Source organism: Acomys minous (assembly GCF_964271855.1).
Source record: "Acomys minous genome assembly, chromosome: 13".
In the NCBI taxonomy this organism is placed as follows: domain Eukaryota; kingdom Metazoa; phylum Chordata; class Mammalia; order Rodentia; family Muridae; genus Acomys; species Acomys minous.
In genome coordinates, this window is record NC_140495.1 from 27653222 (window position 1) to 27678938 (window position 25717).

Sequence of the window (25717 nt, forward strand, 5' to 3'; positions counted from 1 at the left end):
CGTTTCCATCTCTTCACTTCCTTCTTCATCTTCCTTTGTAATTTCCAGGCCTTCCTCCAGTCTGCTTTCCATTTATCCCCGATGTGAACTTATGACAGTTCTTGGCTCCTCGGCCCTTCCCATCATAGCTTCCCTTTCTGAGTTCCATCAAACTTCCAAAAAAGAGATCTCCCCATCTTACCTTTCCCGCCCCCACTTTCTATTGTGGCTTTAATTGTTGCTTTGGGTTGTAATCACCCAGTGGCTGACTGACTTTTTATTGCTAACCAGAGAGGGATTTCGTTATTGCGGAAAAACCAGCACGGCAAAGACCCAACACGCTTTGTACCATGGGGTGCTCTTGACTGGATTAGCCATGGACTGCTTGCTTCTACAGGGTAAAAGACTCTAGCCTGACTTTTCAGCCCTCAAGCTCACATAGCAAGTCATGTCTGAGGTGCTGTGCTCACATCGATGGGGGAAAAAAAAAGCTGTTCAGAGGAAAGAGTTTACCTAGGTGTTTCTAAGGGGGAACCAGTAAGTGGCCATACTTTACACTGTGATGAAGCAAACTCCCAGAACTCAGCACATTTGTTTCTACTCCTACCCCACCATTTTACACAGGAAACAAAGAAAGGTACACAGTGGACTTCCGGAAGGCGGGTGCAGTGTGGCCCTGTCCAAGCCTCTCAGACCAGCCAAAGCCTTCAATGGGCCCTTAAACTGTGCAGTGAAGCAGGGCTCTCGCTAAACCATAAGATCTCTATACAGAACAACAAAATAGAAAAGTTCTTTAGGACCACACGATTTTGTTACCTGACGTTAGAAAATATCGGATTACCACACACACACACACACACACACACACACACACACACACACATACACAAAAACCTTATCAACACAGGGGTGCCCACTTTCCCCTTTCAACACTTTACAGTGGTCTAGGTGGTTTTAGACTTTGAAGTTGTTCTTTGGTGTAAGTTTGCCGGCGCATTCACTTTACCTTTGCTTGCTCCTTGGGATGCAGACCTCTTCCTCTGTGATGAGGGAGCAAAGTAGCCTGCTCCCAGGAGGATTTGCCAGGTTGTTATCAGAAAGGATACTTGTGGTCAAATCCATACCATATTCTGAAGAGCTGTGCACTCTCCATCTTCGTCATATTCTTGTCCAACTTATTCACTTCCTGGAAAGACACCACAGAAAATGGTACCCCTTCAATACACGCCAAGCCAAATCTGATCCAACTACATTATTAAAGAAACATTTAAAAACACGGTCTAGGCATGCTCATCTTAATGTTGAAAGAGTTTTCAAATTAGCTCTGAGATCTTTCTGTGTGGATGGGAGTTTGGGACAATTCAGCATTTGTTTTCTTAACCATCTCGATTTTATTAAATAACGAAGCGATCTCACTTTTGGATGTCAGTGAAAATGGCACTTCTGTCACATTGCTGTCACACTGCAGTCCACTTAAGTCAAATCTGGGTAGCATTTATTTACAGATTATTGAGAAATTACTAGAGAAATGTCAGCCTAATAATTGTTACACTGGTTTTTGCTCATTTTCTTTTTCATAGATCACTATTAAGGCCTCTGATTGGTTTTTGATACCTTTCTGTTAGGATCAGAAATAGGTCAAAGAGATATTTCTGATGGGAAGCTAATATGGACTGTTGGATATGCTTGTTTCTCCTCCCCTCCCCCCAAGCACCATAAAGCAAGGAAGAAGGAGATAAAGACAAAAGAGAAAAACAATGTATTTGATGGCATGAGTAAGAGTGGGGGTGAAAGGGGGAGACACAAGAAAGAAAGCCAATGGAAAGGGTTTGTGCTGAAGATACTTGTACTATGGCAAGATGGCTCTTCAGGAACATTCTGATGTTTGAGTATTTTATTTTGCATATTAAGGAGAGTGAATTCCAATCAATTTCATGGGATGGCCACTGACACTGGGCTTAGTGAGGACTTTCTGTTTTGTCTGGACCCAGAATTTCCACTCCTAACTCTGCTATGACTTGGCTGATGAGAAATAAACTGAACATTGCTCTGATGGACGATGCTGCATGGGAGACCATGGAAAGCCACCAGACCCACCAAGGGCAGCCCTCCTCAAGCCCAGGATGCTTGGATTTGGTTGCATTTCACTTCTTTGTAGCTCTATTCCCCAGCCAGCTCTATTCCTGACAACAACTTACTTCCTGCTCTGTGAACTGTCGACCAGTGAATGCTACAGCTCCAAGAAATGGGAATACAAGAAAGACAAGTGTGCCCCATTGTTACTTAGCAATTCCCCTTTGCCATAAACGGTGCAGCTCAGACTCACACTGGAACCAAACTTAGACTTATCATCCTTTTGTTTTAGATTGCAAACGTTTCAAAATGTAAAGCTTCCTGTATGATTCTCCCTGCTATAGTACTGTTCCCTTAAAGGTTTCTTAAAGCCCAGTCCCGCCCCCCCCTTTTTTTTTTTTTTTTTGGTTTTATAAGACAGGGTTTCTCTGTGTAGCCTTGCCTGTCCTGGACTGGTGTTATAGACCAGGCTGGCCTCAAACTCACAGGGATCGCCTGCCTCTGCCTCCCCAGTGTTGGAATTAAAGGTGTGTGCCACCATGCCCAGCTTTTTTTGTTTGTTTGTTTAAGGCAGCATCTCAGTATATATCACTGGCTGTCTTGGAAATTGCTTTGTAGACCAGGCTGGCCCAAACTCATGGAGATCCACCAGCCTCTGCCTCCTGAGTGTTAGGATTAAAGACCTGTACCATCACCTTTTATACTGAGCATTGGGAAAAAAATAAAGAAGGTCGTGTTTTCATACTCCCTCGGCTGTAGTTTCCCACTTCCATTCCCAGCTCTTCCACGAGCCCCCGTTGTCTCTCGTGGGTGTTATGAGGCCTCTGCTCTGTGAATGATGCCGTGCCATGCCTGGTCTCAAGAGTTAGAATTTCTATCCAGTTATCTCTAAAGGAAATGTAGGCAGCTGGGCTCAGTCTCCCTACGTTTCCCTCTGTCTCTCGGTAGCCATGGTCACCTAACAACAGCACCAGAGAGTCATACAGCAGTTTCTGCATCATGAGGCAGCCCCGGGCATGTTTATGAGCCTCCACTGCCCACAGAATGGCAGGAAACCTTCTCATAGTGAACCAGACTAGCTCAGAAAGCTCTGCACCAAATGTGGGAGCTTTCTGTCTCTTTTCTCCATTTCCTTAAAAAAAAAAAAAGGACTTTGGGGGTTTTACCCATCAACTGGCATGGCTGATTTCCATAGCTGGTAGCACCTACTAATTACAAAATATCACTAGGTATTGGAATTGCACACCTCCTGCACCCCCCTGCCACTTGAGGTGGTAAGCTTGGGGGGTTTAGAGGCTCAGCTGCCACAGCCCAGCTGAGCAGCTTTGCAATAATGACAGTTTCTAGCTATTGGATGCTCGTTAACTTCCAGGCAGTGTGCTAGCCACATTATCCAGCCATTAATTTTTCCAATCATTATTTTTCAATTTTCACCACAATCCATCTAGGTTGGTTGAGTCGTAGCTATTTTGCACTCAAGGACCTAGAGACCCCTAGAGAAGGGAAGACGTGAGCACAAAGTTATACAGTTAGCAAGAAACAGCAGGGATTTGAGACTGGGATGCAATTGAATTGCTAGTCTCCAAAGATGAAGTTTCCTTCATGCGTCTCATATTTAAACTGTGGAAAACACAGCCAGTCTCTAACGGGCAACATAATTTCATAGTTTTTTGTTTGTTTGTTTGTTTGGTTTTTGGAGACAGGGTTTCTCTGTGTAGCCCTGGCTGTCCTGAACTAACTTTGTAGACCAGGCTGGCCTCGAACTCACAGAGATCTGCCTGTCACTGCCTCCTGAGTGCTGGGATTAAAGGTGTGCGCCACCTGTCCGGCTAATTTCACAGTTTTTTTTTCTCCCCTCTTCTCTCTCTCCCTTTCTTCCTTCCTCAGACTCCTTCATAGGCTGACCTCAAACTTGACATCCATCTGCCTCATGAATACTGGGATTATAGCATATTCAGTGTTTCTTAACTATAAAGTTAGTTGAGGAAATCAGACTGGTCTCTAAGGAACTAAAGTCATTACTATATTTGTATTACTGACCACTATAATAGCAGCGTATGTTTCTTGAACACATGCCCTTCAATGTCAGACAACATCTTAGATGATTTTTTTACCTTACAGATTCTGATAACAAGTCTTGAACATATGCTTTGTCACATGACCTCTGTTTCTCCCCCATTTATTTATTTAATCACTTTACAGTCTGACTCCACCCTCCTCCTCTACTCCCAGTTTTACCCTCAGGCCCTCTCCCTCCATTCCTCTCTCCTTCTCAGAGAAGGGGAGGTCCCCAAAGGGCACCAACTCACCCTGGTACCTCAGGTGTTTTAAGGACAAGGAACCCAAGGAGAGTTGGGGACAGGGACATTTTGGAGCACACTTTAAATTCCACAGCAGCAGGACTGCTTTCATCCAGCTAGAGCTCTGGTGTGTTGTAAACAGGAAGCCAACAATGGTAAAAGGGTCTGTGAGCAGGAAAGCAAGGTCAGGGTACCGGGATGCTCCTGGACACAGATGGGTTAACTACATAAAGTTTAGACTCCTGGGCACTCTTTACAAGGGTTTTCTATGGTCTTCAAAATTCTCCTCTTTTGTCTTTCTTCTGTCCCCCTCATTTTCATTTTGCTTTTTAAAAAAAATAATAGTGGAACTTAAAAGCACTCCAAAGAAAACATATTTCTGAGCTGGGCATGGTGGCACACACCTTTAATCCCAGCACTCGGGAGGCAGAGGCAGGCAGATTGCTGTGAGTTCGAGGCCAGCCTGGTCTACAAAGCAAGTCCAGGACAGCCAAGATAACATAGAGAAACTCTGTCTCGAAAAACCAAAACCAAAAAACAAAACAAAACAAAAACCTAAAAAACATATTTCTGTAAAAACCTCTATGGATTTTTTTTCCCTGCCATCTGATGGGTCCAATGTATAATTAAAAACAATCCTCATTTTAGTTGCATGACTGGAGATGCTGTTCACCTCACTATTTTGTAAAGAACTGATTTCTAATTCTAATGAAACAGGAGTGCAATGTGTTTTCCCAGGTGGGAAAAATTCCACTGATGATCAGAAATCGACTGTTTTGCTGATGCTAGTTAAAAATTTCAATGTGTATCTTAAGCGTCTGTTGGCTCAGTTCTGGATCCATTCATTTATTTCTCTGGAGTTATTGATGGCTTCATAACTTGGTTATGAAAGGCCATTAATAAATGAGTAGAAATAAATGAGTTAGTTAGGCCAGTGTGCGTTCTGCTTGTTCAGTGGGGGCTAAAGAGAAGGGAAGGCCAGCCTTTGCAGTCACGCTGGAGTAGGGAAGGTATCTGATAAGGCAGCATGGAGCCCAGGCTCCTGGGAGGGTCCCAATATGCAGAGGACCAGGAGGGGCATCAATCTATCTATGTTCCTCTAAAACAGGGACTAACACATTCTTCAAGGACAACGGATGTGAGCAGCATCGGGAGGAGGATCTACAGTCTCGTGGCGTTTTTCTTTATCACTAGCAATAGTTATTCCCTGTTAAGTTTCTTTACTCCGGAGAAGTGATACACATTTTAGAACAAGCATAGGATACAACATATCCTCACCTTTCCTACTCCCAGATGAATTCTTAAATGTTCCCAAGACCAAGATTTGGACTTTCTTCCACTCAATAACAATGATACCCTCACCAACTTGGAGCCTCAGGTTTCCCTGCTCGGGCATGGGAACTGGAAATTCAAGAGTGCTGAATTGTACCTTTTATTTGCCTTGCTACATCTAAGAAGCAGAATGATGGATGTATATGGAATTTCTGGCCCCTTTATTATCTTCTATTTCTGGGAACATTTAAATGGCCAGGCAACCTGATCTTTCTTTCCCTCTCCCCCCACCCCCCTTGAACAAGGGAGTAGAGTAGAAATTGGGAAACGACTGGGCACGGCAGGAAGTGGGTCGTTTTCTTTTCACCGAGCCCTTCACATATGACGACCTTCTTTATTTTGAATTTATTTGGACCGGTGAGGGCAAAGCCAACAGCTCTGGTGAGAAATCTACAAAAGCCGAGAAAGAGCTGTGTGCTGCGTGGGCTTCGACGAAAAGCACCACGCAAATGTCAGGGCTTTGCTTGCACCATTGCTATGCAAAGGATGCCTTGGCCAACTGAACTGGGAAGTCTGCAGTGGGTACCCACATGGGCTGCTCCTCACTTCGGATGAGCCATGTGAAGGAACGCTTTGCTTTTCCATTTCTCAGTATTTTATACTCAGTGCTAACAGCAGCAGAAGTTAAGTGGAGTGATTATTATAAGGGTTCTGAAGCTATTTCAACAATGCCGTGAGGCCCCCTTCTGGGTTCCCAAGTTGCTTTTCGGATGGTCCATGTAAACGGAATTGGCCTTTGGTATTTTGCCTTATCGCCTCCCTCTGGAATGGAGACTTTTGTGGGGTAATCTCAAATGTATGCCTTGGCTTACTAATCACCAAGGAGAGAACCAAGTTTTGCGGTCTAAAAGGGAAAGTGTCTGAAGGGGGAATCATAGCACGACTGAAGGGCAAACGGGAAGGTTTTGAAGTTACCCTTTAAAAGGTCAGCCATCAATTCTTAGTCCCCACATAGAAACACTTTATGCAAATGTCTTCACCTTCCCTGAACCCAAATGAATTCTTAAATCTGCCAAAGGAGGCAGTCAGGAAATGTACGTGTAAGAAGAAAACATGATGGCAGGTAACTATCAAAAGATGGGCAAAACTCGTGAGATGCCTTCCAGGTATCTCCAGATACCCAGAGGGAGCCTGTACTAGCTAATGGGCCAGCTCTAGGGCTAGCTACCAAAGAATGGGACTGGTCCATAGGACCTGGGCTGGTAACAGATGTACATCCATACAGCTAAGATAAATGGTTTGCCCCAGGAAAATGTGTGATATTGGTTTTTAAATAGACATCTACAAATTCTTTGATTCTACTCCCTTTAAAAGATAGAGCCCAGACTGGCTGCTCTGAAAAGCCATCTTTGCATTGTTCCTGGGTCCTGCTCCGTGCTCCTTCGCTGCAGCCACCTTTGTCACCTGCCTCCTCCTTCACCACCACAGCGGACTCCGGCAGCTTTCTTGCTAGAGTCCGTGAACTCCATCTCTTTCTCTGTCACTGCCTCGGACCACTGGCGTGCCCTACCATGTCAGACGCGGCAGTGGACACCAGCTCTGCGATCACCACCAAGGACTTGAAGGAGGAGGAAGAAGTTGAGGAGGAGGCAGAAAATGGAAGAGGCACACCTGCCAGTGGGGATGCTTATGAGGAAAATGAGGAGCAGGAGGCTGACAATGAGGTAGAGGGAGAAGAAGGTGACGGCAAGGAAGAGGACGGAGGTGAGGACGAGGACATTGAGCCTCCTACGGGCAAGTAGGAAGCTGACGATGCTGAGGATGACGATGTTGACACCAAGAAGCAGAAGACTGGTGAGGATGACTAGACAGCACAAAGCAAAAAGCTAAACTTAAGGCCACTGTGACCTATTTGCCTTCCACTTCCCGTTTTCAGATTTTAAACTTGGTCACTTTTAAACAGAGAAGCAAGCTCCTCCCGCCCCTCAGCGGGCATGCCACCCACAGATGACAGGCGCTCTCCACCACCACAGCGAAACCACAACATGAATTTGCAACAGAGGAGGAAAAGAAGAACCAAAACTTCCCAGGCCCTGCTTTTTTCTTTCTTAAAAATACTTTAAAAGGAAATTTTGTATTTTTATTTACACTTTATATTTCTGTACATATTAGGGGCCAGCCATTTTTAGTGATAAGGGGTGACCAAACTAGCCTTCAGAGTGCTCTCTGTCCAACTTCTGACTTTACTTGTGGTGTGACCATGTTCATTATAATGCCAAAGGAGAGGGGAAAAAACCTTCTAAAACAACAGTAACAATAACAACGTTTTGCGAGCATTCCAGTACCTTCTTTTGTGTATGTCCTTAGCTGTACTACAAGCAGTTGGTTTGTCTGAGATGGCCAAAGAGAAAAGATTTCATTTCCCTTTCTTTTGTCTATGAAGTTGCTGTTTGTGTATTTATTTATTTATCTATTTTTGGCCTGTTTGATGTATGTGTGAGACAATGTCCAACAATAAACCTGAATTTAATTCTGCTGAGTTGTTCTGACAAAACCAAAACAAAGAATAGAGCCCAGCTTCCTTCAAGCACTGTGTGTAGGATGTACTGAAAGCTCATATCTAGTGAATAAAATGTAGTATACAAGTGATGTGATGTCATATTGTGCACTAGATTAAGTCACCAAAAGGCACCAGGACTACTTCTTTGCTTTCTTTCTTGGACTGCCTGCTGGGAGAAGCTGGCTTCTTAGTGATGGAGTCTATGGAGTGCTCTCTGTGTCTCCACAGAGTCTTCTATAGCTAAAAAGAGACTGAGGGCATCTGCCAGTATAGAGTCTCCACATCTATACATGTCTTCCAGATACAGTCACTCCAGCTGACAGCCTATCTGGAACCTCATGGGAGACCCTGAGTGGAAACACTCAGGTAAGTCCCTTTCAAATTCTTGACCCATAAAACCTTTGAGCTAATAAATAGGTGTTGTTTTAAGCCAGTATGTAGCAGCAGATAATGAACACTAACTAGTACATACTCTATTGTGAATTCTAGATATAAACGAAGCTCATAGGAACTGAAAAACGTAAGAAAGAAATGATGACTCCTGCATTTGTATAGTTCTTTGCAAAGTTTTTTTTAACCAAATAATTTATTGGTTATTGGATTGATCTCCCTTATTAACAGTCTATTAAAAAAAAAAACTAATTATGGGCCCAAAATGACCATGTTATGAACTGAAGACTGAAAACAAAGACCAAAAATAAATAAATAAATAAATAAAAATAAGAAAGAAAGAAAGAAAGAAAGAAAAGAAAGATGAACTTAAAGATGAGAGAGGCTGTTTATACCATCTCATCACTCTTACGTCACAGTATTCTTAACCTGATATCTGATTTACAACATCATTTAGTTGGTATGTTAACCACTTAATACACCGGCATCTATATGCACTCACATGCCATAATGGAAAATACGTCTTACAAAACAAGAGCCCACCCTCAAGTATTAACCCCCAGAAACACAACCACCACACTAAAGGCAAGAGTCTCACATCAGGACTCATGCTTTCATTATTCGGCCTTCCGCGCGCATCTGAAAACAAAGTGAAAGAAAACAATATTCTTACTCCCTGTGCAAAATCACTTTCAGAATACGAAGTGGTATGCCACGTGGGATGACTGATATCACAGATCTAACAGGACTCAGTGATTGGGTAAGAGGCAGCAGATAATGATAGGGCAAGTTACAGACTGCAGAACAACAATAATGAAACAGCTAAACTGGCAATCGACAGAAACAAATTTTGAAATAACTTAGGTATTAGAATTAATAGGCGAAGGCTTTAAAAGAGCTTTAAAAAACATGCTGAGAATTTAAATAAATTGAGGTAATAAGTACAAAATGAAGACCTCAGAAGAAAAATGCGAGCCTTAAAAAAAAAAAAAGAAAAAAGTGAGATTCTAGAATAAAGGTGCATAATATTTAGGAAAAAACCCTACTACATCAGCTTAAGGGCTGACCAGATGGTACAGAAGTGACCAGAAGAGAACATGAAAAGAGATATATAAATTAAAGCATCTAAGGTGTAGAACACAGTGAAATAAGATTTGGGTAATAGAAAAGTGCCTCCGTGACATAAAAAAAAAAAAAGTATAAAGTGTCTTAAAAATTCTATGAGAGGAATGCATGAAAGGAACAGGGAACACAGGAAGCAGACTGTTTGAAAAGACAGCAGTTGAATTCTATCAATTAGACTAAAATCATCTACACAGAAATTCAAGAAACTCAGAGAATCAGGATGAACTTAAAAAACAGCAAACCACAGTCAAACTTCTAAAAATGGAAGATAAAGAAATATTAAAAGAGATGATGAGATTAAAACAGATCAAATTATGATGCTCCGTGTCTTCGCTAGACTTTCTACTGCTGCCAACAAAACATCATGACCAAAAAGCTTACACTTCGAAATGGCTGTTCATCACCAAAGGAAGTCAGGACAGGAACTCAAACTGTGCAGGAGCTGATGCAGAGGCCGTGGAGACGTGCTGCATATTGACTTGCTGTCCCTGGCTTGCTCAGCCTGCTTTCTTATAGACCCCAGGACCACCAGCCTAGGGATGGCTCCACCCACAGTGGGCTGGGCCCTCCCCCAACTGACTGATCACTAACTGAGAAAATGCCTTACAGCTGGACCTCATGGAGGCATTTCCTCAACTGGGGCTCCTTCCTCTCTGATGACTCTAGCTCGCGTATCAAGTTGACACAAAACCAGCCAGCACCTTCAGCAAAATAAAAATAAATTCTACTAATGTTTCATGAAAAAAATAAAGGCTTGAAGGCAAGAGGATATGATTTTCAAAGCACTAAAAGGAACTGAGGTCTGCGTTCAAGGAAGTTTCTGAAGTATATAAGGCAATATTGGCCAAACTATGAAGGAGAACCAGGCAAGCCTCTAATGGGTGCAGGTTGCATAAGCAACTGGTAAAACGAGTGGATTAAAACAAAGAATCAATCTGACGTAGTTGGCATGTCGCGTGTGTATGGGTGTGGGAACACGTGCATGGGGGTGTGCAAGTATGTGTGCACAGATGGCGGAGGCAGACGACTGTTAAACTCTCTACCTTACTTCACACTGAACGTGGAGCCCATTGACTCATCCAGGCTGGCCGGCTGGTGACAGAGATCCACGTGTCACTGCTTCCCCAGCACTGGGGTCCCAGGCACATATCCCTGTGTCTGGCTGTTTATGTGGGTGCTGAGGACCTGAAAATGCTTTACCAATGGATACAGCGCCCTACCCAGGCTTTTATTTTGAGCGAGACTCCCATGCTAGGTAGCCAAGGATGCTCTTGACCTTTGAGTCCTCCTACCACCATCCCTTAGGTGTTAGAATTACAAACGTGTAATACAACTCCAAGTTTGGGCAGCACCATAGATTGAATCCATGCCTTTAGGGGTGCACTTTAACAACTGACCTACCTCTTCTGACACTTTTGTGATATTATACCAATTATATTCTGCAGTTGTTGAATGTGTTATTGAAAAAGTTTCTGGAAGACACATCTTTTCAAATATATATATATATATATATATATATATATATACATATATATATATACCTATATATATATATATAAACATATATATAATGCTTACGAAGATGGAGCAATCATACTTACAAAATCAAGCCATGCACATTCAAAAGACTGAATTTTTATCTTTTATAACACTAAAACTCTTTTTCATAGGCCAAATGATCTATATGGCAGATGAGTTATGTCAGAGATCCCAGCTTCTCCCCTCTGCCTGCCCATGTCACTGGCATTTCCAATGAAAGCTGGCAGTTCTTTTCTCCAGAGAAGAGCTGCCTATTTATCTACCTACTTTCTCGGGTGTTCTTGGAACTCTCATTGAAGAACAGAATGTAGCCACAGAGCCAGTATACTAGAACTCAGGCCAGCCCCAGGAAACATTACGTGCTTTCTCTTACACTCTTGCCCTCTGTCGTCTTTGCCAGTACAGTGTGCTCCCAAGGCGCACACAGCAGTAGGACTCCTGTTGCACACCTCTTAGGTTTTGAGTGTGTTGCCCAGCATTAACGTGGAGCCAGCCAGCCACTATCTCTCACAGACTCGTGGTCTCTAATATCCCCTGGGGCAATTCCAGCTGTATCAGCATCATTACTACTTATCACCCCGGCTGTGAGCGTTCCTTCCTTTGAGATTTCATCCTGTCTGGAATGTTCCTCCTTTAGACCTCAGCAGGAACAAGCATTTTAGACAGGCAGCCCTTGCAAGGAGGAATTAAGAAGCAGAGGATGATGGGAGGAAGGGGTAGTGCCTACTCCACTGAAACGGAGTGTTGGCATCCTGTAGAGAGCGCAGAGGACTTCCTAGACAACGGGACAAGGCTTTTAGCTTAGTGGGTATGGGAGAAGGGGAGGAGCCCATGTTGAGTTAATCAAGGCACGAGAACTATGCTCTGGACCCTTGAAATGAGGACCTGCTTATACTCTCGATAGAACTGAGCCGTTAGACTGGCTGGGAAAGCGAGCAGCTTCAATGTCAACGGCAAGGGAGGCGGTACACAGACTACACAGGTGCCCATGGAGGACCACGAGGATGGAGTGGCCCTGGCTTTAAGTGTTGTCTTGGGGAGGGTTCCTTTTTAAAGCTTTCACCTTCTCACTTTAAGAGAGGCTGATAGTAATAGGTATCCTGATTGGGCAAAGCAAGAATTAAAGATTATTTAAATCATGCCTATAAAATGTGTAAAAATTGCTCCGTAAGTTGTACCTGGCTCCTCCCTCTGCTTCCTCGTTATCATTCCTGCTTTCTAGAGCATGAAATTAAAGAATCTGCTGGTAAGAAAAATATGTGGATGTTGACCTTATATGTAAAAATGCTAGTGTGTGTGTGGGGGGGTACTCTTTTGGGTGTATATGGCATAGGAAAGTATTATAAAGAAAAATGCCAGTGTCATTCAAGGGAAAAACCCAAGGAATGTGCTTAGGGATATTCACTTTTTTTTTTTCAAGAAAGTTTTATTTACAATGTAGCATTAAAAAGTTTCATCTGGGCCGCATCAATTCGGAGCCTGGTACTCTATTCCTGAAACACTTGTGGGGTGTTGTGTGGAATTTACATTCCGTGAAACCGATGCCACCTGTACAGGTTTCGGAAATGAATCTCGTACATGAGACCGTTCACTGCTAAGTGCCATGGCTACAGGCGGGGCCCAGTGTTGTGTTGTTATAGTTTCACCCGGAATGTTTGAAAATAGAAACAGTGGAAAGGGTAAGTCTTACGTAATGAATGAAATGACCCTACCGTTCGTTTGCTAATTAAGTCTTTCCCCCTTGATGAGCATTACCTGTGTTTCTGAGCACCAGGCTAAGAAGAGCCAATTGTGCAGAGCGATGACTACCTGTAGTCCGCACAGTGATTGCTGGTTTCAAAGGCACTCAAGGTTATGGCTTTCTGAGACTTGGCAGACACGTGTTTGTTCACTGTGCTTACACCCTTCGTATCTGACAGACGTTTCTTTGTGTCTCTGCTTAGCCTGAGTCTTTCCGGGTGAGAAATCTTATCTTGAAAACCCTGTTGCTCTGTTCCTACTGCTGTCCTTCTACTCTTCTTGGGAGCTTGGAGTCTGGAGCCACAACAATTAGAACCAAATCACCAAGCTTATACCCACACAGAACGGACGACCAAAATCGGAACTTCGGGAAGGAGACTACCAGAAATAAAAGAAAAGCTTATTGTTTAAAAATTATCTGTATTATCTGTAGGCCTGGCTAGCGATCAATCAAGACACAGATGCTTGTTATATTTTAAAATAGCCTTGGTTAACCTGGGGCAGGGCAGATATCAATCCTCTAAACTACTTCCCATAGTGGGGCAGGCATGAGATCCCTGTCTCAATCCCATGCCATCTGCTTCTAATAACTTCTATCAAGCTACCTCCCATCCATAATCCCAAATACGTGCTCATGTTCTTCATCTGGGCCAGATGCTCCATCCACACCGGCCATGTGCTTCTCCTCCAGCTAACCCATGGCAGCCTTCCTCTCTTCCCTTCAGGTCTCTCTCCTTTCTCCTTTCTCCTGGTGGCGGTCCTTTTTCTTCCCAGAATTCCTTTCTCTCTAAGCCCCACCTATCTCCTTTGCCCTGGCCAGGTGGGATGGCTTTTTATTAAGCAAAAGGTTGGTCACAGAGACAGTAAGCACCAATTAGCATCAAAACACATCAGACCATCCCCCAACTGTTATACCCATACAGAACGGACAACCAAAGTTGGACCTTCGGGAAAGAGATCATCAGAAATAAAAGAAAAGTGCAAGCTAATAATTAAGAGAAACCGTACAGAGACTAACACTGTGTTAAAAATAAAATTGTGTTAGTAATGGCGAAATTGAGGTTTATTATAATAGTCGACAGAGTGGGGTTAGGAGAAATGAGAAAGAAACTTCTAGGCTTTGAGACACTGTTGAGTGCACCCCATCACATGCAGTGTAAGCTCAGACTCGCCCTTGCAGCCCTGTTCATCACTCCTACCTTGGTTCATCTGCTTCTGCCTTGTCACGCACCTCCAGCCACATTGGCCCGCACACTGTTCTGCTTGGGCTCCCACCAGCCCACCAACTCAGAGCCTGCAACCTCGCTGTGCCCTCTGACTGGACCACTGCCTTCGTTTCCCCTTGGCTTGCTTCCTTACGTACTTCAGCTTTCTATCAAATGCTACTTTCACAGGCTTGCCCTATATAGCCAATGACCTCTCCTTCCTTCTCCGCCCATTCACCTGCTTTATCATTATTTTCTTCTGAACTCACAGCCTTCACTTACTATCTTTTTCTCATAGGTGTTCCTCCTTGAAGCAAAAGTTCTGTGTGTGTGTGTGTGTGGTGGTGGTGGGGAAACTTCAAAATAGAATTTGATAGGAGCGGGGTCGATGATTCCTAGCCTATCCGGTAAAATGGGATGTCCTCAAAGCAAATTACCTGGATTCAAATTCCACCTTTGCCTTCTATGAGCCTTTTGTTCGCATTATCTACCTTCTCTGTGTGCAGTTTCCTTGCTTGTAGATGGGATGATACGGTATCTGGTTCAGTGTTATCTTCAAAACTGGGATAACACATATAATATGCTTAGAACGGCATTAAAAAAAACCACAGCCAGCATTCAATGGGAAGATTATGACAGGATGATGAGAAGGGGGAAAAAAGCCCTGCCGAGTCCTCTTAAATGCTGGAACTTTCCATCAAAGGCAGGAGTGGTACCCTGGAGACTTCACCTAGCTCACAAGGGCATGCTTCCAAGAACAGGGAAGCAATTACAAGGAAAACTTTCTGGGAGTCAGGGGAGAGAAGTACGGTTTGTTTTTCAAGCTTCTGAGACATACACACAGTACCTCCTATTCCTCAAAGCAGCAAAGTCACAAACTGTCCATTTAAAGGGTAACGGCTGCATTTGGACCATGCTTTCCAAAGTTTCTGGGCCTGGTACAATGAAGAATGCACCGTCATGCGTTGCAAAGGCAAAGGAAACCGTGCTTCAAGCACGTGTCCCAAAGGTATTCCCTACAAGCTCAGGGGGTGGAAAGTGCTTTATAAACAGCCGCATCTAATTATACTTTTGAGTTTGACTTTGAGATTGAAGAGTCAGTAACAGCTTTAAGCATTTTTTAGCTTTTGGTTAAGAACTGCTGTTATGGTTGGCCAGTGCAGAGATCAGCCTTCTTATTACCCTCGTTAGTGTAAACCTAGTTTAATAAGTGTAGAGCAGGTGGAAACAGAGTGTTGGACTTATGCTTGGCATTAGTAGATACTGATGACAAGTAAGGATTGCCAGGCAAAAGGACAGCAGAGAACAGCTCCACAGAAGGTTTGAAAAGTACCAAACACGCTTTGCCCAGGTTGAATGGCAGCGGGATGGATCCTTCGGCCAACTGCTTCTGCTTGGAGTCCACTGCTTCCTGTAGTTGACACTAAGAACAATTACTCCAACCTCTGTCTTTGAAACTGGTTTTGCTATTTGCCAGCTCGGCTAGCTGAAGAGCATGGCAAGAAGGGTCCCCAGTAAAAGCTCCTGCAAGTTATTTGTAAGCCACAGGCAGCTCCCCAGGAAGTATGTAATTAAAGTGGGAGTGGATTAACAAGGAGCTGAGCCCCCCCTTTTTGACCCTGTAGAGGAAGCTCTCCAGAGAGAGGTCAGTGTAAAACAGGGGACTCCACTGTTTTCACACATCTGGTCCAAGGGAAATGCTTTTTGTCCCCTAAAGATAAGGGTTTAATATGTGACTGGTTGTTTCCTCTTTTTTTTTTTTTTTTTTTTTTTTTTTTTTGCCAGGTGCCTTTGGGTGCCAGAAAATTCATTTGTAGTTGGAGCACAGACAGCAAGGATGGAGACCTGCAACCTGTTTATTTGGCTTCTCTTTACATGTGTGTGTGTGTGTGTGTGTTTTCTGTTCTGATTATTCTTATTCCACTGAAATTTAAAACACACAATTACTTAATGATTCAAAGTATCTAACATCTTTTATAGGATGATATTGGTTTGTTTCAGTGATATGCATGTGTGTGTGTGTGTGTGTGTGTGTGTGTGTGTGTGTGTGTGTGTATTAGAGGTATGTGTATATAGGTGTGCTTGAATGTACATCTGCATGTGTAGGCCAGAGGTTGATATTGGATGTTTTTCTCTATTGTTCTTTGGCCTTATTTTTCTGAGCCAGCAGCTCTCATTGAACCTAGAGCTCGCTGTTTCCGCTAGGCTGGCTGGCCAATAAACCCTAGAACCATCTTGTTCCCATCCCTACCCAGCCCTGTAACTACAGCTGTGTGACTCTATGTCCAGCCTTTATGTAGGTGCTGGGGATCTGAACTGGGGGCCTCATGTTTGCACAGCACACACTTCACCCATTGAACCCTCTCCCCAGCCCTAAGTCTGTTTTTTTTTTTATAACAGCCTGCAGAAACAAACATCATTATCATTCACTCTATATGGCCAGGAAAGCTGAAACTCCAAGATGTAAAAGCTTTTTCAAGACCCAAATGTCACATAATGTTCACTTCCCCCACCCCCAAATGTTCCTAGGTAGCACAATCCTATTTCCGAAACAACTAAAAAAAAATAAAACCTTTCATTATGGTAATATCTCCAGGTAAGAGTCATCGCTGAACTAACAACATTGAACTTTATTTTAAAGTGCTGTATGAACAAGCTAAAATATGTATCAACTTTAGAAATGAGTTAGGCTAGTAGGACATTTTACCAATAATTATATGTGATTATAAGATTTTTAGGCCATTAGAGGAAGACAAAAATTTTTCTTTGATGAATTTTCTTCTTCTGTCTTCTAAAGAAAAAGATACATGAAAAGGATAAAATTTAGATAAAAGTTTTGCTAGAAGGTCAGAGAATAGATTATTTGACCTACGGTTGATGAAAATGCTTTTGAAAACTGAGCCACAGTCAGACCTTCCTCACTGCTCATTATAGCCCAGGTGATGGTTTTGTTTCTGTCTCTAAGGTCACCTGGCTGGCTCTAATCCCAATATCCAGGCAGCCATGCTGTGCTTTGCTCCACACAGAGCACTCAGTCTGTGAAAAGAGCATCCATGGCCCTGGGACACACATGCAACCAAGGACACACATGAGCCATGCGCATCATGAACCTCATTCCTCAGCCTTCTGTGTGGAACAGGAGCTCCTCCTGGTCTATGCCTGACCCAGGAAGTGGCCACCTGCCCAGGAATGCTAGCCAGCCGTGCTACATTGATGGTAAAAGAGGAAAACCCTTGAAGTCAAAGCAAGGATCGTCCCCAAATCCAAACACAATCAAAATGTAGCTTAGCAGAGGCTGGAGGATTGCTGTGAGTTTGAGGCCAGCTGGTCTACAAAGTGAGTTCAGGACAGCCAAGGCTACACAGAGAAACCCTGTCTCAAAAAAAACCAAATCAAATCAAACAAAACAAAACAAAACAACTAACAAACAACCCCCCCCCAAATGTAGCTTATTAAGCAATGCCACATATTTACCACATTATCCCCATCATGTCTATGGACCCTCTACTTGCAACAAATGTGGAAAATTTCCACATATTTGTCCTTTTGTCTTAAGGTGAGCGACCATGTTCGGGAATGACTAAGGCAGTATCGTTAAAGTCCCATCTTACCTTGATGGCAGATTCAAAACTAGGTTTTGAGGAACAATTTTCCTCCACTCAAGGGATTAGCTGAGCGATTTTGTCAAAGGCTTTTTGGATCTTTGTAGCTAATGGCTGTTCAGCTAGGTCAGAAATGGATTCCCGAAATTGTTTCTCTGTCTCTGGCCTCTTTCACTATTTCTGAACACCCAGATCTGATGAACGAGAAGCCGTTCGGGAGGAACAGGCCCATCTGTTGTGTGCTGAGCACGCTTTGAGTGAGTTCGCTGAGGCCTGAGACCACCGGGCTAGCAGCTGGGCAGGGTGTAAACTGTGGGATGCCCCATGGTCTAGAGACTGTTCTGTGTTTTTGAGACTCCTGATATCACAAGAGGCTGTAGTGAGCTGGTTCGGAACATTCATATGTTAAGCATAACCAACCTCCTGAATTCCTATGCAGAGAGGCAAACCCTTCTACAAAAAGCTACCCTGGCTATGTGCTCTAAAAGTGTGGATGGTCCACGGACCAGTCCATGTTTTATCCACTGACTTAGCAACTTGCCTGCTGTGAGGAGGGCTCTTCCTTCAGATTTTCATCCAGATCCACACCGACTCTGTTATAAAAACAAAAACAAAAACAAAAACAAGAAGAGCAGAAATCAGTAAGTGCCCTGTTGTTGAGGAGATGAGATCTTGAGCAACAATCACACCATTAGGTGACCTAGACACAACGTAAGTGTGAGTAAAGGTTTGGCGAGAAAACCATCTGGCCTCCTTAGAAACAGGAACCCCAGGAGACTGATCACCAGAGCAAAACCCTGGAGAACTTGGGATAGGAGCTGCCATGAGAAAGATCTCTGTAGCCTCCAAACCAGGGCTACCCCACAGGATTTGCTGAGGAAACTCCACCACAATCATGGGTCCCTACCCTGAAGCAGGGTTCTCTAATGCAGTGAAAATCAAGACTCATCCAGATTCACGTGGGCTGTCAACTGGGAGGGTCTAGATTGTAGAGCCTGAACTTATACAGTTTTGAGGGGAGGTTTCTTTAAGGAAATGTTCTAAATATGGAATGTTCTAAAGAGACTCATTAGAAAATGAAAAATTATAGATATCTTGTAAAGCTAGTAATTGCAACCAAGATTACAACAACAGTAATAATAATAATAATAATAACATCATCAACAACAATATTGTCCATAATGTTTTAATTAACTGCCCTGGCATACCTCTAAAATCACCTTTTGTGCTGTAAACTTTGCTTGCATATGTTGATGTTTCCTTTATCTGATAGTGATTTTATATGAGTGAAGGTGGGGGGAAAAAAAAGAGGCAAAAATTGTCCCTAGGCGAGACTGAAATTCTTGATAGCCAGGAGGGAATAAAGTATGCTTCCTTACCCAGACCGGCTTGCTCTATGCCGCACTGTCATGCTAATCCGCCAAATGTAAGATGCCTGATAAATTTCATTCCGTGCAATTTCCATAAACAATGCGCGGTGTCCTGATCTCTACGCACGCCTCCTTACTGAATACATTTCGGCATTTCCATTTTGACAGGCATCAACGAGAACTGAGTTTTCATTTTCCAGAATTGCTTCTGACTCTGTGTATCTCATGCCTTGTCCCCGCCCGTCCTCCCCCCCCCTCCCCCGCCCGCCATCCTCCTCCCCCATCCCGCCCCCAGTACCTACGGGCCTGTGCTGTCAGGCGCCAAAGGATATGCCCACATTTATTGCAATCTTTATGCTCAGTTTCTATAAGCTCTTCCTACTTCAGGACGACCAGTAGTATACACAGATGTCACTGTGGCCCCTTAAAAAGTATCCCACTCACGCAAACAAAAGATGTGCTCTCCTTGCTGCTCCTGGTTTGGATCCCCCAATTGTCCACAGAGGAGAATGAAGGTGGGGGTGGGGTGGGGGTGGGGGTGGGGAGCTCGGAAACAGTGGCTCACTCTGTGTTTAAAAATATACTCCTCTCCCAAATCTTACAGAAACACAGACCCTGGGAACACAGTGCTGGGGGTCTTCCCAGGGTCAAGGAAGAGCCAGAGCAAGTGAGGGGCCCTGATGATTGCATTTCCTCTCCGGCAGAGTGAGCCCCTTGGGTTGGGGGTGGGCTGAGAGTGTAGGAGGAAGTTGGTGGGTGGGAGGTGGTGTGGGTGTGCACCCCCCCCCCGCGCGCGCCACTGCACCCCCCAAGGCTGCCTAAGCCAGGCTCCAGCAGAGCACACCCCCCCCCCGCCCCGCCCCGCGCCACTCCCCCCCTCCCCCGCCCCCAGGCTGCCTTTAACAGCTCTTCAGAGTGTTTGCATCAACCTCTACTGCTCTCAAATATCTCTTCAGGCATCCTCAGGCATCTGGAGGCGGGGATGGGGGTGGGGTGGGGGGGGTGGGGTGGGGGGGGCGCGGGGAGGGCTGAGATAGAAGTCCTCAGAGCAGTGAGTTGGTAAAAGGACAACAGCCACAGTAAAGATGAGGTTGCTTAAAATACCTGCAAATCAGGCCACGCTGGTATTATGATTTAAAAAAATAAGATAAGATAATAAGATGCCAGGCACTAGATATTATATGAGGTTTACGAAGTGAGCACGGGGTGTAAGGGGGTAAGAGACAGAGCCACAAGGAGAGTTTGTTCTTTTATACAGCCCTGGGCAGGGCCACGCCCCCGTGGCAGGTAAGCAGTGACATCACAGGCAGGCCGACTGAGGCAGAATCCTGACACCTGGGCATACAGAGCCCTCTGCTTGAGCAACCCAAAGGACCAGCTCTTTATTGTCTCAATCTGTGGTGTTCAGGCTTGTAGGTGGGGCTCCCAGCAGACCAACCCTTGATTCTCTGCAGTAGAGTAGGAAAAAATATTGCAACAGTTTCATTTAAGAAGGAGAAGGGGGCATGGTGTGCTTGGGTGGGTGGGTCGGGGGTAAGAGGAAGGGCAGAAAAGGTAAGAGGGGAAAAAGGGAGGACAGAAGGAAGGGAGTAGAAGCGGGGTGAGAGAGGAGGGTTAGGAAGTGCCCCCACCCCCCACCCACCCAAGGCCAGTGCAGGCAGTTGGCCAGAGTGTGTGTGACACAGGAGTGTGTGTGTGGAAGTCCATGCTGCCCCATTTTCCTGGCACTCTCTCTAGTTTGGTCGAGCTGAGCCCTCCCCACTCATGCAGGGAGTTCCTTTGAAGCTTGAAGCGCCATTTCAACGGCACAGGTCCAACCTGTTTCAGGGCTGCTGGGCACCTGTGTGGGCTGCAGACTGGACCCAGATCCTCTACTAAGCATCAATTGTTGTGTCATTTTGTGGCCTTCCCCCCCCCTCCCCCCTTCTAGTGCTTTGCTTAAAGCCCTGCAGACAACAGAAATGAAATTTCCTAAGAAAGCCAGCTATTAAAGAGGCAGCACTGAGGTTTTTCGCCAAAATTTAAGCATCTCTTCCAAACAGCAATCAAAGCAGACACTTCTAATTCCAGCTATTGAGGCAGCCAGATGGAATTGAGGAAGGAGGACAGCTGATTTAGAGATTTAGCTTCCTGTGTGCAAAGCACCTCAAAGGCCTGCAGGGGGAACAAGACACAGGTCCTGCCCTGCCCCACCTCAGCCCATTTCCGGCAGGAGGAGGTCTATTTCCTGTTTCCGGGTAGGCCTCTGCTGGTCTTAGCCTGACAGCTGAGTGTCTCTCTGAAGTGGCTTGAAGAAAGTCAGGAGTCACTTGCCTTCTGGGGCAGCCTGGTTGAGCAATGGGGACAGAAAACAGAAATGGCCCCATATGTATTTAGTTTGGAAGATTTAATGAAAATAAAGTTGAGGGGAAAAATGTGGTAATTAAGTGCCTTGAAGGGACAGCATAAGAAGTCTCACTTTTGGAATTCTTGATTTAAAAAAAAAAACCTTGCCAAAATATATTGTTTGGCTTCCTGCCTCCTTAAACACAAGGTGCTAGGGTGTTCTCTTTTTAAGCAAAAGGCTCAGCATTGCTCTTGGTCCCATAAAAACCTAATGCCTACCACTTCATAATTTCTGAGAGGTGTGTGAACCTCTTTATGACCACATTAAGTTTTCCCTGACTACTACTATTATTATTTTTAACCTGCCAATTAGACTCCCTTGATTTCCTGGCTGCAACAATAAAAATGTTAGCATATTTTCTCTGTGTCATGCGCCCCCCCCACAACAGCACCACTTTTTATTTAGTGGGACTAATAGCCTGATAATTAAATTGGACACGTTTTTATTTTTAGGTTTATTATACAATAATGAATTGCAAACACTGTACAAGGGTTCGCAGAAACACTCAGTTGCTCTTACCTTGCCTCAGACTCTCAACTTAACCCCCTGTTGTCTCTAAGGGTAGTTTTCTGTCTTTTCCTTTGTCTTTTTTGTTTTGTTTTGTTTTGTTTTTGGTTGTTGTTGTTTTTTTTGTTTGTTTGTTTTGTTTTGTTTTTTGCAGAGCTAAGGACCGAACCCAGGAGCACTCTACCACTGAGTTAAATCCCCAGCCTGCTTGACTTTTTCTTGATTGTTGTGTGTAATTGTGGGTATTGGCATGCGTGGCACACTCACACAGCATCCCCAGGGCTATGCAAATACTCTGACCACATCTGTATCAACTTGCTGTTCTATCCAAGGCAGCGAGTCAGGGTGTGAGAGAACCATATTTTCGGGACACCCTTGCATCCGCTCAACTTTTATGCATTAAAGATTGCTTACAGGTTGTAGAAACAAGACATGATGTCACCCCAGCTTGTGATGCCTCGTGTGTACACAGCACTTCCCCCAAGGGTCTACGGGATGGCATCCAAGCTGCTCAAGCGATTCGAGACTTTTTGACACCTCTCCTACGGGGCCAAGGTTTTCCCTCTGCCAATCTGATCTAGTGCCTCACGTCTGCCTGTTAAACTGGACTTCATTCCTAAGTCAGTACCTAATCCTGCCTCTGAGCCCTAACTTGGTCCTTCTTCACATTTTCTCATGACCCACGGTCATCCCTCCAATCTCCAGGCTCTGTGTTTGGGTCACAGTGGCTGCTACTGGCATCTGTGATCCTAGCATCCTTCTTTCTTGAACTCCTTCTTCCTCTGCCATCTCTTTGCCCACCTTCCCTGCCAGGAGGCCTTCATAGGTCTCAGATTCCTGTCTAAAAGTTTTACCACCTTTGACAAAGTACTCCTCCAGCTGTTGCTCCTGTGTACATGGGAGAACACCTCACTTTGTCTCTTGTGACCCTGGCTTACTCTCTGTTTATCTGTGTGGCTACAGTGTCACCTAAGGTGACAACTGCAGGACAAGCCAATGTCCATATCGTTTGCCAGGCCCCACTGGTGCCCAGTGATTCCAGGGACATTCCTCAGCTGTTGAAGTCTCAATGAAAGCCAGATGTTAAGAGGGGTGATCTGAAGCCAGACTGCCCAGGCTGGGAAACCTGGGTCTATCTCTCAACTTATATGACCTACATCATGTTGAGGGTCTCTACCCGTTTCCTTGTTAGTACAAAGGGAGTAATCATACAATACAGTCATACAATGGAGTGATTATAAGGAGTGATTAGCTTAGCACCTAGCACATAGAAAGTTCTTAAATGTTATCAGCTACAGTCTGGCCTCGGTGGTGCACATCTTTAATCCCAGCTCTTCAGAAGCAGAGGCAGGAGAATCTCTACAAGTTCAAGGCCAGCCTGGTCTACAGTGTGAGTTCCAGGACAACCAAGGCTCCACAGAGAAGCCCTTTGTTATCAGCTGCTGTTGATACTAATTTTTATTATGATCAGTATTTTCTGTCGGTAGCACTAGGGTTCAGACTTGTCATGCCTGTTGTTTGCCAGTGTCTCTACACAGATCCTTAGGTCCTGCATTGAGGCATTGGAGACCTTAATATCAACAGCCATGTTGAGCCACGGGCCAGTGCACACCTGGACTAAAGGGTATTAATTCTATCTACATTTCTTAGTTGGGATTCATTTTTTTCCAATTTACTGGTAGAATAGGAGAAAAGGAAGATAGTTAAAGAACAAAGGGAAGGAAGGGAGAAGAGATGATCATACAGAAAACAAAAGGGGGGTGTTAAATGGAAACCCTAAAAAAAAAAAAAAAAAGAAAGAAAGAAAAGAAAGGGTTACATGATAAAGAAAAAGTACAGGAGGCAGATAAAGGGCTGAGGTGCAGATAATCTTAGAAAACGAGGCCAAGCATAGATGTGTGCATATCACAGAAGGCCAAGGCTTTGTCTGAAAATAGGGAGACGAAGAGCCAGTAAAGGATTAAAAAGCAACTGAAAAGTATGGTTAAATTTTTATATGACATTTTGCATTCTTGATGTTCCTTTTAATTTTAAGTGAGTGGAGTGCTGCCTCTATGGTATTCAAATGGAAAGGAAAGTGAGCTTTTCACATATTCCCAGCTGTGCCCTCCAACATCTCACTCTGGGCTCCTCATTTACAGTGAGCATCCAGCCCCATTTTCAGAGCAAAATGCATCTCTTGTGGACCATAATGCACCTCCCTTCCTGTTGCGCCTCCATTCTTTGGTGGATTTTATTAGACATATTAAAATCTCTGGATGCTCCCCATACCCAACCGAAGCCAAACGAATGCTTCAAAGCTGGATTTTTCTTAGCAGGAAAGCAACTAACAAAAGGTTCACTTTTCCCATGAAAGCCAACAAATTTCCTTCTGATGCTTATCCCTTAGCACCTCTGGAAAGGCAGTGAAATATTACCAGGACGTAGTTTCATTATGTGGATTCCAATGGTCTCAGGAACTCTTTTGATTCTTTGGAGCCCACTGCTGATGGCCAGGGTTGTGAAGGAGGAGAAACTATTTCCTCTAAGAACTGCATTTGATGGCACAGTGTAAAAAAAAAGGACATTTTCAGTAAGAGAGGAGTGACTGGGTATTGAACATATAAATACAGCCCGACAGTGGACCTGTGTGAGAGACACCTGTTAGTGCTTGGGGACTCTTATATGGACACAAGGGCACTAAACGGGGACTATGGCTTGGCATTGTACCTCACTGCTCCCCACATCCCTCTGATTAAATATTACTGGAGTTTATTTTTGCTCAAAATTAGTCTAATTTAATAATTAAACATTTTAACTTTATTTTGGGAAACAAGAAAGTAAACTGAAGTTAAGTGGCAGAAGCCACCATAATCTTTTTCCTTTTTAATTTCAATTTGACACTGTAGTAAAGAGTTTTGGCCATGGGGCTTCAAATCTGGCCTCTGTCATTTATTGCGCTTGCAACTTTGAAAGTTTTATTTATTAGTATGATGTGTGTGTGTGTGTGTGTGTGTGTGTGTGTGTGTGTGTTAATGTGCCACAGCATGCATATAGAGGTCAGAGGACAACTTTGTGGAGTTGTTCTTTCTTTCCAACTTAATGTGGGTTCCCAGAATGAAACTCAGGCCAACAGTCTCGAGTGGCAAGTGTCTTCATCCACACAGTCACCTCCTTGGTTCCCTGAATTCTTGTGTAATCTCTTTACACTGTAATTTTCTCAACTACGAAGGGGAATAAGCACGGGTCCATTTGATGGGTTCCAGATTGCTTCCTGCTGCTGTGGTAAACACCACAGGCAAAAGTAACTTGGGGAAGAAAGGGTTCATTTGGCCTGCACTCCCAGGTTACACCCCACCATTGAAGAAAGCCAGGGCAGGAACTCAAAGCAAGAACCTGGAGCAGAAGCCACGGACAGAGGCTGCCTAATGACCGGTTCTTTTTGGTTCTGCTTTCTTATACAATCTTATTTATATAACCCTTCCAGGGTTAGCACTACTCATAGTGGGGTCGCCCTTCCCACACAATCAAGACAATTCCCAAAACACAGGGCCACTGGGCAATTCGATCTAGGCATTTCCTCAGTTGGGGCTGCTTCTTTCCATTCGGCTTTTGGTTATATCAAGTTAACAATAAAAACTAAATGGTTCAACAAGGAAGAAATAAGCAAACAAAGTACATTAAAACACT

General features: G+C 44.2%; 1 protein-coding gene and 1 pseudogene across 2 annotated transcripts in view; one reads left to right on the plus strand and one right to left on the minus strand.

Moving 5' to 3' along the window:
• Nucleotides 1-25717, minus strand: part of SLC9A9 (solute carrier family 9 member A9) — a 550188-nt gene that overhangs the window by 92207 nt on the left and 432264 nt on the right. Inside the window, exons 13-14 of the mRNA XM_084751783.1 lie at nt 18327-18378; nt 1086-1165 (exon numbers count right to left, since the gene is read on the minus strand). Coding sequence (XP_084607909.1) covers nt 1086-1165; nt 18327-18378 — 132 coding nt within the window. The remainder of the gene's footprint in view (nt 1-1085; nt 1166-18326; nt 18379-25717) is intronic.
• Nucleotides 7153-7502, plus strand: LOC311580310 (prothymosin alpha-like; annotated as a pseudogene). The gene has a single exon. The product of its transcript is annotated as a prothymosin alpha-like (transcript).